At 34.0% G+C, this 11,018-nt stretch overlaps 2 protein-coding genes across 2 annotated transcripts; both read right to left on the bottom strand.

Moving 5' to 3' along the window:
• Positions 1-181: 181 nt before the first annotated feature.
• LOC136813493 (uncharacterized) lies at positions 182-7,135 on the bottom strand (the record flags this gene model as incomplete). The annotated part of the gene is made up of 6 exons (XM_067070006.1): positions 7,036-7,135; positions 5,998-6,174; positions 4,425-4,774; positions 3,941-4,046; positions 2,875-2,926; positions 182-352 (listed from the first exon to the last, which is right to left on the bottom strand). Coding segments are annotated over exons 1-6 (956 nt in total), but the record flags the coding sequence as incomplete, so codon positions are not given.
• Positions 7,136-7,250: 115 nt separating this feature from the next.
• On the bottom strand, positions 7,251-9,752 carry LOC136813492 (uncharacterized). Its single transcript, XM_067070005.1, has 5 exons — positions 9,702-9,752; positions 9,208-9,429; positions 8,480-8,550; positions 7,764-7,885; positions 7,251-7,254 (listed from the first exon to the last, which is right to left on the bottom strand). The coding sequence occupies exons 1-5, from the start codon at positions 9,736-9,738 to the stop codon at positions 7,251-7,253; spliced, it is 456 nt and encodes a 151-aa protein (XP_066926106.1). The 5' UTR covers positions 9,739-9,752.
• Between the last annotated feature and the right edge of the window lie 1,266 nt (positions 9,753-11,018).

Here is an 11,018-nt window from a genome sequence, read left to right as displayed (position 1 = left end):
GATAATAAACGAACGCGTGTCTATGTCTGCAGATTGAAAAAATTTCACTTGCATCCAGGAGTATGATATTGTTTCCTAACCATGCTGTGCCTGTGGGTCGTAAAAAAAACTTGTCGCATGGCCGGCTTAAGATGTGTTACGACTTGAAAAAGGTTTAAAGCAAAAATGACAATTACTGTACCTGTGTTCACTAACTTCAGCTTCTAATTCACTAATTTTATTAATAACAATTCGCTGTTCTTGTCGCATTTGATTGAATTTTGTGATGATTTGCTCTTGGGTAAGACCAACTTTTCCCTTCTTCTGTCCGGCCGCCATGATGGGAGATGCAAGTGGACGAACAAAGTTGGACCTTATGCAAATAGTTAAATTTGCTGAGATTTTATTGATTCCAACCAAGTGCGGAATAATGCGCAGCACGAAAAAAGAGCTTAAAAGGAAGGAAGAATGATTCTTCGGGGAAAGGCGAAAGGGGAGGTGATTCTAGGCTGCATGCATCCCAAATTAGTTTTGATATGGGGATGTAAATCTGATATCGCTTCCAAGAAAAGGCTTCACTTTTTCTTTCCCGAGAAAGGTTAGAGATTCTACTCTAGCCCTTTGGGCTTTAAACTCAATGGACCGACCATGCCAACGAACGAAAATTCGACCATTGCCCTGCACATACAGCACATAGTTTCTTTTTTACGACAAACTAAGTGCTGTAAGTGTCAGAAGTCTTAGTTTAGCATAGAATATTTTGGTTCCAATATTTTATTCTTAGCATTTATATGTTACCATTCATCCATTTTTCGTTTTTTTTTTTGTTTTTGTTTTCTTTCCTTTTTTTTTCTTTTTTATTGCCTCTCTTCTTATTAAAAAAGTTACTTGCTCGAACAACCAAACCGAAATCGAAACTTTCGGATTTCTTGCTTTAAATGTCAAATTCCTCTGATTATAGATACTTCATCATAATTTTTTTAGGGCGTTGGGAAATTCGAATGGTTACAGCATGCAGGAGAATAAGCCGAAAAAGATCATAGCAGAAACACATTTTTTGAAGAAAGATATTTTCCAGAAAAAGAAAAATCGAAAATTGTGATATAAATATTATTGCAATATAAAATTATCATACAAAACGTCAAACTAATTGTTTGAACTGTTTGAAATGAACATAATAATGAGAAAAAGAAGATAATAAATACCTATCATAAAAATAATATTATGAAAAAATGAAGAACAAAACACAAACAAGGATAAAGCACAAAATATTTTTGTAATAGGAAACCGAATCAAAATCCTAAGCAATAATATAATGTGCTTTTCCAGAAAAAACTGTTCACGCGGGTTACGGCTGAATGGTCAAGTGGTAGCAAAGAAAGCCTGAAGACCGTCGACGGGATTCATACCCCCATGTCATAGGGCCTGAGATTGAAAATTATAGAGAAAAAAAAGATAAAATCGTTCATCTCATGAACAGATTTTTTCGAAAACAGTTTTGTATTCTAAAATCTAACAAAATGAAACAAAACACCACAACAGCTCTAAGTTTGTCATGAAAAAACGAACTAAAATTTAAATTTTTAGAAATAAAAAAGGCATTCACAAGTAATTCGGATGGACTGAAATCTCGAGAACATCCTTTAAAGAAAGGCATGGATGACGAAAAAAGTTACGAATATCAAAATACAACAAACTACGAAGTTCAAAAACATTCTAAAAATTATGAAAGTTAAAATAATAAAACTTAACTTTAATCTAACTTTATGCTTTTAAAAAGTTACAATAAACAACTACAAAACTCGTTGGTGCCAGTTCGTAAAGGATCCAGGTACCCGATGTGAGGAAATCTTAAGGTTCACTCGATAGGCCATAATCAAACATATAACATAAAAAGATCAAGTTATTACATTAAACTCAACATTATCAACAGATAAGCCATGCCAGCAGCATTTGTTTTCTGAGTAAAATACGAGGCTTTTAAGACAAACTTTATCTAATTCTATACTTTGATATTGATAATCCGATAAGTTTGTAAGTTTTGTAAATTTTTCTACCCAGAAAATAAATGTTTTATTTAATTAATATATATAGTCAAGCTTCAATATAACATAATCAATTTCTAGAAAAATGGTATGCTGTTTAAAAAAAATAATTCCTATGGTGTCGTTTTTATTAATACTCTAATAACTGAAAAATTGTTATTAAATTGTAGTTTGCTTTTAAGAAAATTTATTACCAATCACACATACTTACACCATACACATACCAGACCATAGACTTTGCAATACATACAAGACTAACAATTACTTAAGACAGGTACTAAGATACAGTCACAATACTCCCCCGTACTAAAAAGCCTAAAAAAGTTAGTAACTAACATTAACTGACAAAAATTACAATCGCGATAACAGGAGCTGATAGACTTGGAAAATTACTCTAGAACCAGCCAGAAGTCATTCTCACCTATCTAAATTTGATTAAATTTTGAGGCTGAAGTATCTTATAAACTAATTGTATGTGCCAAGTAAAAAAATATATACTATGCCAGTTTGTATTACGTATTCGACGCTCACAAATAGTTGGGTGAAACATTGAAACTCCAATCAACGAGTCAAGTTAGTACACACAACACCGAAAATGCTTTCAATAATCAACCCTCAACTCAAGCTAACACATAGCTTGCAACGCCGTTTACTTTACTCTGCAAACGTTCATATTCACACCAATACACATACAACGTTCTCTTTCATTCTTGGTCGAATTGATCTATTGTGAAATCATCGTCATCAAGTTCGATATGATATGGCAGTCCGATATCAGCGTTTGAATAATTATGCTGCCTACTTCGCCACCATTTTAAAAAGATGGCAACTGCGACGATAAGTAAAATACCGAACAGCACGAGCACAATTAATAGCCATGGTTTGGACACCAGTTTTTGAACCTAAAATAGAAGAAAAAATTCTAACTCTCAGTCATCGTCGAGAAGAATCCCTTTATAAAAGTTTTCTATAGTACCGTTTTCTATAGTATCTGTTCGAGTTCGAATTAGCGAGAGCAACTGTACAACCTTTCGCCAAATATTTGATACTAACCGGTTACCCGGCTTCGCACGCCGGTTAAGCTGTAGCTGAAGAGCTGCTGAACGCACTAAAAGTCCTTTGGATGTTGAAGCTGGCTTAAAAAATGATCAAATTAATAAAAAGCTATCTTCAAAGTTTGACTCTAACCCTCCCCCGGAGATCTTTTTCTAGCTTCGCTCGCGTTAAATACGCCGTCCAGTTTTCGACAATTTGAGAAAATGTCATGGTAAAGAGGAGTGAAATTCTAAATTGCTTTTTTTAAACCCTTGTCATAGCTTTTCGAAATTAAACATGTAAAATGACGTACAAAGTTTTTAACAGTATCAACCTCTTGAATGTTTTTATATGAAGAAAAAGATGGACTAATTTCTTCTCTTGCTTTTTATCGCCCTTTGCTATTATTGTTCGACAAACTTTTTTATATTTTTATGTTTTGATTTTTACATGATTTGAAATGTTCTTTTCTATAAAAAGAAACTTGTTTTGTTTTGAAAAGAATTCGAATGTCATTAATAAATACGATCGTTAAATACATTCGATTCAAACAAAAGAAAAGAAAAACAACAGGATCGGCCCAAAGCTGGGCAGAAATTAAAATTACTAAATGTAGATGGGCCTTAAATTTCAAAACAAAGGCTAAGAAAGTCTAAATCCATGCTCTATTCGAATCTGAATCAATCAAAACAAAACGAATTATCAGAACAAACATTGCTGAATCGAACGAAATCGAAAGTCGTGCGAAAATGCGTTCGAATCCAATTTCAAATTTGGTCGAGCAGCGAGACTAAAGTTCGATTTTTCGATCAACAAAACGAAAAGCGAAAACGGAAAGTGATCGACAATCGAACAGACATCGATCAAAAGAATATACGTACGTTTATGTGGTTGTACTCCACTGCATGGTTTATCAGGTTCATCTATGATTACGTCATCATGAATCAAGGGGAATCGATCTTCCACGTGTGGGAAATGTCGCAAGAGCTGAAAAGAGAATGAATGGTTCATACAATGCAGCAATGTAATGTCTTTCAGACCAGTTTTCAACCATAATTTTATAAAAGTATCTAAAGTCATTGCAGTATTGCATATCTTGAATTCATAGCCACCCCTGTCAAAGAGGTTTATAGCAGCAGCATACATTTTCAGTGTGACCAGTATAGACAGATTTTTTACAATCAAATAAAATAAAAGCTGAACCCTCTCTTCAAAAGCGAAAATACACTTTTCAGACTTGACCCCCTGTTCGCTTTTGCTCGATTTTCGGCCGACCCCCCCCCCTTAACCTCTCGGCAACGAACATATTTTTTTTGCATGTCCCCTTATTGAAAACATACAAGAGAGGTTTTACTTGGCACTTACCATCACATGAAATTTATGTGAATTATCATGATGATCGGCGCTGACATACAGTGACACTTCACCACCATCAATCTGCATGAAACCATTTCCAAGATGGAGAGAAGGATGTGTACCACCTAAATGTAGACTCTCCCTTTTCGAATTATCAAATAAATCAACCATAGCTTCCATCATTTTGGAAAAATTCTTTGGATACCCTTCAACTGACATGTCAACTTTGGCTCGTATTTTTGTTTTTTCGCAAACTTCAAGTTTAGTGGTGATGACAGCTTCTGACATTTTTCCTTTTTCGTTGAACATTTTTTGTTTACAAATACGTCTGTTTGTTGCGTTAAGTGTTTTGCAGTCAGCTAGTAAAGGAAACCAAGAAGTGGAGATTAGACCCTAAAGCGATATCCTTTTCCAATAAAACCATGGCGTTCTAAATTCAAGGCCTAGCAAGCGTGCTTTGACGTCAAAATCTTGTGGACCTAATTAATGATGTCATTGCAGTGTTGACGTCAATTTGTTTAAAAAAATGTTCACACCCATTTTTGACGTCGTGCAAGAAAAACAACACCGAAAAAATGGGTAGAAAATGCATTGTGCGTGGCTGCAAATCTAATTATAATAAAAGTAAAGCGTCGCAAAATGAATTTAGAACGCCATGAATAAAACCCAATGTGTAGGAGTGGCTAGAACACCATAGTTAGATCTTAATCATTTGTAGGAAGTGGACTTAAATTATTTTCTCTATCAAACAAACTTGAGTTTTGACACTATCCATTTAGCTATAACAAAAATAATTCCACCTGTCGCACGCACGATATCCGGAGGGTTTTGATGTTGATTCAACCCTACTCTTGTCTCCCGAAGAGACGTCTCCCCCCGCTAATTGTTAAGAGAAAAAAATTCCAACCCCCCCCCCCCCGCTCTTATTAAGACCCACCTGTTAATTAAATTCCGAATAATTTAATATTTCATTACAGTGTAGATAGACCTTAAATTTGTTGAAATTTTCTTTTGTGCTAATATTGTTTCTTATTTTTACGTGTTCATTTGCTAAAGTTTCTTTTTTGTTGTTGAAATTGATATCAGTTAAAAAAAAATTCTGTCTTCAAATTACCCCTCCTCCCTCTTATTCCATCCCCGCCCCCCGCTTATTAGAATTTAGAAAAAATTTTCCTACCCCCCTGCTTATTCGGACCCCCCCCCCCCGTCTATTCGGGAGACAAGCGTGTAGATAGCTGTAGAGTCTTTCCTGATATTAATTATCGAGGCCTATGACAGGGTTTGATACAATGGTTTGATTCTCAAAATAAAACCTCAAGGTGCATTCTGTTGTTTTATTTCATTCATCAGAAATTTTCTTCCTGAGAGCCTCTTAATAGACAGAAAGGAACAAAATTTCTTTGCTCGTGTTCCTCGTGGCTCTATTCTGTGACCCCTTTCGATTCATAATAAGGACCTCCCCAAAGAGGTTGTTTCTTAGATAGAAATTCTTGCTTCATGTTCTTTCTTATTCTAGACCACTTTCATTTGATGTTCTATTGATAGTGTATAGTATAATTTGGATAAAAAGTATTTCACTTACACAATGGGCAAAGCATGCCATAGATGGTGAAATAAGAATCATCAATGACGGTATAATTTCTTCCTGCGTGAATACTCTTACAAACATGTTGAACTTGAATGTGTTGCTTTTCATGGTTTTTCATGTGACTGTGGAATTGTGTGACGCGTAGCCCACAATGACTGCCAAGCAATCCGTCTAGAAGAAAGACAAAGAGATCAATGATTGAGTTTAATTTATTTGATGAATACCAATCTCAACTTCCAGTGCTCAAAATGATTAGGTTTATTTAGAATCCTCTTTAACTTCATAACATATACAGGATAAATCACTAGGTTCCTGTTATTTTATAACAGATACAATAAGAACAAGCTAGATGCTGAATGGACCTACCTGATGATGAAAGTTAGATAGCAATGAGAGGAGAAAAAAATCAGTCAGAAAGAAAATATATCGTTTAGCGAAAATGCATAACGCAATAAATTCATCATTGATTATTGATGGGGGGAGAGGGAAGGGTTGTAGGGAAAAATTAATAAAAAGTTCTGGTCGCAAAAATCAGTTTTATTGACAATTGAATCATGCTTGATGGTGAGCATTGTTATCAATAATGTTTTTGTGTGAAGAACATAGAAATACAAGGAAAACATATAATGAAAATCTGCAAAGACGGCGATTTCCGGCATTTTCAACCGGAAAAAAATTTTTTTTCTCAAAAATCGAACTCGGCCATGTTTTGAGCATTGCAAATACGCATCTTTCTGCAAAAAAATCAGAAAAAGCTAAAGATGAAAAATTTGAGAGAAAATGTAAAAAAAAACGGTTTTCCGGCATATTTTCTGGCATTTTCGGCCGGGAAAAAATATTTTTCGAAAATCGGGCTCCGTCACACATTTAGGTATGTGTCATTTTGCATCAGTGTGCAAAATTTCATAAAATATAAAGTACAGCTCGAGAAAAATTCAATGTTCCGGCGATTTTTAATAGTTCCAGCTTCAAAAATCAATTTATTGAAAATTGATACATAACAAGTCAAACATGATAAATCTTAGTTCTTACGTGTGATTTGCAAGTCTTCATCAAACTTCTCAGAAGTAAAGGTATGTATTGAGGCTTCTTTTGAGTCCAGCATAGAGATGACTTTAAGGAATTCACACATATTCAACGGTCATATACAAATTTCAGACTTTTTGTAGCACATTGTAGAGAAATCACCATGTCTCATAGATTTGGTGCACTGATCTGCTTTTATAAACCCTGGATCATTTCTAAGGTCATCTAAAATTGAAAGAACCAAAGCAACTTTGAATGAAATGTTTTTCAGTGTTCAAAATTTTGGTTATTCGAGGATATGTATATGTGTTCATTGGGTGACCACACAAGCTTTTTGGGCAGTTTTCAGCATCTTGAGGCTGGAGAAATATCTTGAAGAGCTTGGAAATTTAATAGTCAAAAAAGAAGATAGCCCGGCTTATAACTTAAGGTTTTATTTCAAGTTTATCTCGTTTCTTAAACCCAAGCTCTAAGCAAGTACTTTTGGATTGACTGGTATTTCATGTCACCTGGTACTTGTGGTAAAAGCAAAGATCAGAATGCAACTTGCTTCAGCCTCAAAACACAAAAAATAATTATCAAACTTTTGATTCCCTCCATACCATACATTATTTGAAAATTAGAGCCAGACAAATCTCAAAAGTATTGTAGCACAAAAAAAAACTATAATTTGCAAAGTTTCATCTGTGTTTCCAAAAATTCCAACTTAGACAATGGCTATTTCTTACACGAACCTGAAGGATGCAATATGCCTTTTACACTTAGCTTTATCCATCATCCAGTGAACTTCTAACAGACTTCCAGGTAGGTAGTCGATGACCTGATGGGTTGTAGTGTTCAACACCACTGGCTTTATCTGTCAAAATAAAAGGAAGTATGAATACATGTCTTTCTTTTTGCTATGTTATTCTTCATTCTGAATGCTGAGCAACATGGTTAATTAAATATGATTTAGTAAAGCCATTGAGGACCTTATCATTATTGGGAATGGTTGTAAACAAGGGAGATGATGGCCTCTGTGCTTAGAAATTTGGTTCTTTGAGCACTCAGACTTTGTCAAGGAGCAAGCTCTGCTACTCCGCTCAACACAGGCGATTATCACTCAGTTTATTGAGCCTTCTGACGACAACAGCGTCCATGCTTGCTTACCCAAGTTGCGCTGATGAATCCTGGGAAGGACAATATGCGTCTGATATCATGTGCTTCCCCCAAGTGCTTCCAAAAAAGTATTCCAATAAAATTTCATTATTTAGAAAAAACACACATTCAAGAAGCAGCTTTACATAGCCATTCTAAAGCCCAAGCCCAGGTCAAACAAGAGGAAAATCCAAAATGGATTTTCTTTTCTTACAAAAACACAAAAACACGAAATATATATTCGTAACGAAATATATATAAAGGATAAGTAGTATTTCTGTAATATAAGAGATTTTCTTTTTGTTTAACTTACATTTATACGATAAAGATGATCTGAATGATCGGTACGTTGGTTAATTGTCATGACAACTCCAAAGCCATTGTCTATAATAAATGATGGTAGACAGATTTTGCAATAATTTCATCGCTAGAATAAAACGCTGTAATTTAGGCCAATAAAGATCAGGATTAGATTTTATAAAGGAGTAAAGGCCCAATGGTGAACATTATAGAGAATGAAGAGAGATGTTTCATGTCTTAAAGGGATATATACCTCAGTATGTCCTGTGTCACCACTCAAGTGTCCTGTCTAATTCAATTTCATTTTAGTCACTACACTTAATTTATTCAACTACAGTCATGATAATTCATCAAGTTCCTTGGAAACAAAAACTGTACATCATACATTTCATTGTTAAAGTTAAAAGTACTTGGCTTATTTTAACTTGAAGTTGAAGGGGAGAGTATCTTAATGAAGACATTTTTGCGGGAACTTCATTTGGCGGATTGGTCGAAACAAATTAAGTTCCGCCAAATTAATTTATTCCGTATCCGCCAAATTAAAATTCCCAAAAATTAAACTCTATTTCCCCCAAACTGCTATTTCAGTCTTGGCTTATTGGCTTAAATGAATTGTTGAAGTTGGATGGAGAGTCTTCCTTGTATTCTTGGACACCCAGTAGAATTTATGCAGCAAAACAGTAAATAGTAAAAAGGGAGTATTATATTTATAATATAATGTTGTTGTTTTTTTTAACTTACCAATATTTATTGGTTTTGGGTTAGTTGATACATCATCAAAGTGAATGAATATATTTTGCTCGATCTTTAATATTGTAAGTGCTAAAGATTTGCCTGTTTTGCAAGGTTTTCCAGAGATAATAAAAGTCGTTCCATTGTAAACCGATATCGAATCATAAGGTCCTAAGTCTAGTTGTTTTTCTGGTTCTATTATCTGCCAAAGTGTATCAATACCATTCATAACTGTAAACAGAAAAAAAATCACAAGAAATAGATAGAATAAGAAAATCAAAGTATTCACATTTTAAAAAGTCAGTTTGTATAGTTTGACGTTTTGTGAACAAAAAAGTACAGCTGAACTGAACTGAAAAGTGTCGATCAATATTTTATCTATCTCTATTTTGGAGAGAAAACTACCCAATCTAAGCAGTGTTATTTTTTGAAACACAGAAGCAAGATTACACTCTTAGATTCTTGTTTTTCTTTTTAAACAATGGATATAAAAATCAACTCACACTGAAAAATGGCAACAATTACAAAACACCAAATCATAATTCTTGGTGTATTGTTAATAATCTTTTTTGTGCTAAAAAAAAACAGAGCAGTGTTGACAAATTTTCAGATACCTAATGAAGATATGTTATCAAATGTGCTGAAATTATTTTCAATTCAAATTGATATTATCTATATACCTAATGATGGTAATAATTTCAAGCCACAATTTTAAGTCCACCTCGTTAAAAAAACATCTCTTTTTTTTGTAAATGAAAAACATAAAATATGATTTTGACGGTATGCCTCTTGGGAATATCATGCTAACAACGTCAAAACTTTGACAAAAGTCTCTGTTGTTCTACTCTTCTCAGGTATTTTATCTTTATCATAACAAAGATAACAGAGGCAAAAAATCATCGTCAGCTTGCCAAAACTCCGACCAAATTTTCTAAATTTTGACTCAAAAGTATGGAAAAATTTTAGAGAGTGTGGGATTCAAATTATGATGTTCTTATGAACGACTCTAAACTTTGGCATACTTTTTTTTTCAAGTCATAAAAAAATATATGGAGTGACAAAAGTATACACGCAGTTGAAATTCTGCATTTCAGAGTTGAAAATGTTAATAAAATATATTGCAAACTTGTGAAAGAATTTGAGAATAATTATTTTGTGAATTAGGAGTAATGTTAAGCTCTCAGTCCTTTTACCTAAATAATTCAAAGAAATGAAGTTTTGAAATACAGGCGGCAACGAAGCTCGCTTCAAAGAGACAATAAAAGATAGATGTCCAGTCTTTTATATGTTCATGATAATATCAATAATAGGTAGGCAGCTTGGGAAAAACTGTGTGTTTCCATTTTGAGAAATGATGCCTAAGTCATCGATGACGCAAGCAATCGACAAAAGAAAAAAAGTTAAAAGTGGGAAAAAATAATTGTTCGCTAATCTCAGCCAATCTTGGGAATTTGCTAAACTCAAAATTAAGCTAGTAGGTTGCATGATCTTTCATATATGATATATATGTCTATGAGAAGAATAAGGATTTCTGTCCAACTATATTCCCTTAGGATATTTGGGTGGCAGTGCAGCATAAAAACCCCCCAGATTGGTGATTGGTGAACATGAAGAAAAAAAGAAAAACTAAAAATTTCACCCCTAGAAAATATTTAGATTGTTTTATTTTGTTCAATCGCATACACTTTACAGGCCATATTTTAGAAATACAAGGCAGCGTCACGTCAAAGGCCACTTTTTCCAGTGTTTTTCCCCTAAAAAGGCTGTTTTACCAAAATTTTAGTAATTTCAGGAGGGGCAGCGTCTGATAACCGGACGCT

This window comes from Clytia hemisphaerica, unplaced genomic scaffold (assembly GCF_902728285.1).
Source record: "Clytia hemisphaerica strain Z4C2 unplaced genomic scaffold, Clytia hemisphaerica genome assembly, whole genome shotgun sequence".
Classification (NCBI taxonomy): Eukaryota; Metazoa; Cnidaria; class Hydrozoa; order Leptothecata; family Clytiidae; genus Clytia; species Clytia hemisphaerica.
Note: the sequence above shows the minus strand (reverse complement) of the source record. Positions and strands in the feature narration are given on the sequence as shown.

Bases quoted from the DNA above. Each gene is read 5' to 3' on its own strand.
- LOC136813492 (XM_067070005.1), bottom strand. From the start codon at position 9,738: ATGATTTGGTGTTTTGTAATTGTTGCCATTTTTCAGT. The intron at 9,430-9,701 runs GTGAGTTGATTT...TTCTGTTTACAG, and splicing joins AATTGTTGCCATTTTTCAGT to TTATGAATGGTATTGATACA. The intron at 7,886-8,479 runs GTAAGTTAAACA...TTATTTTGACAG, and splicing joins ATCATCTTTATCGTATAAAT to ATAAAGCCAGTGGTGTTGAA.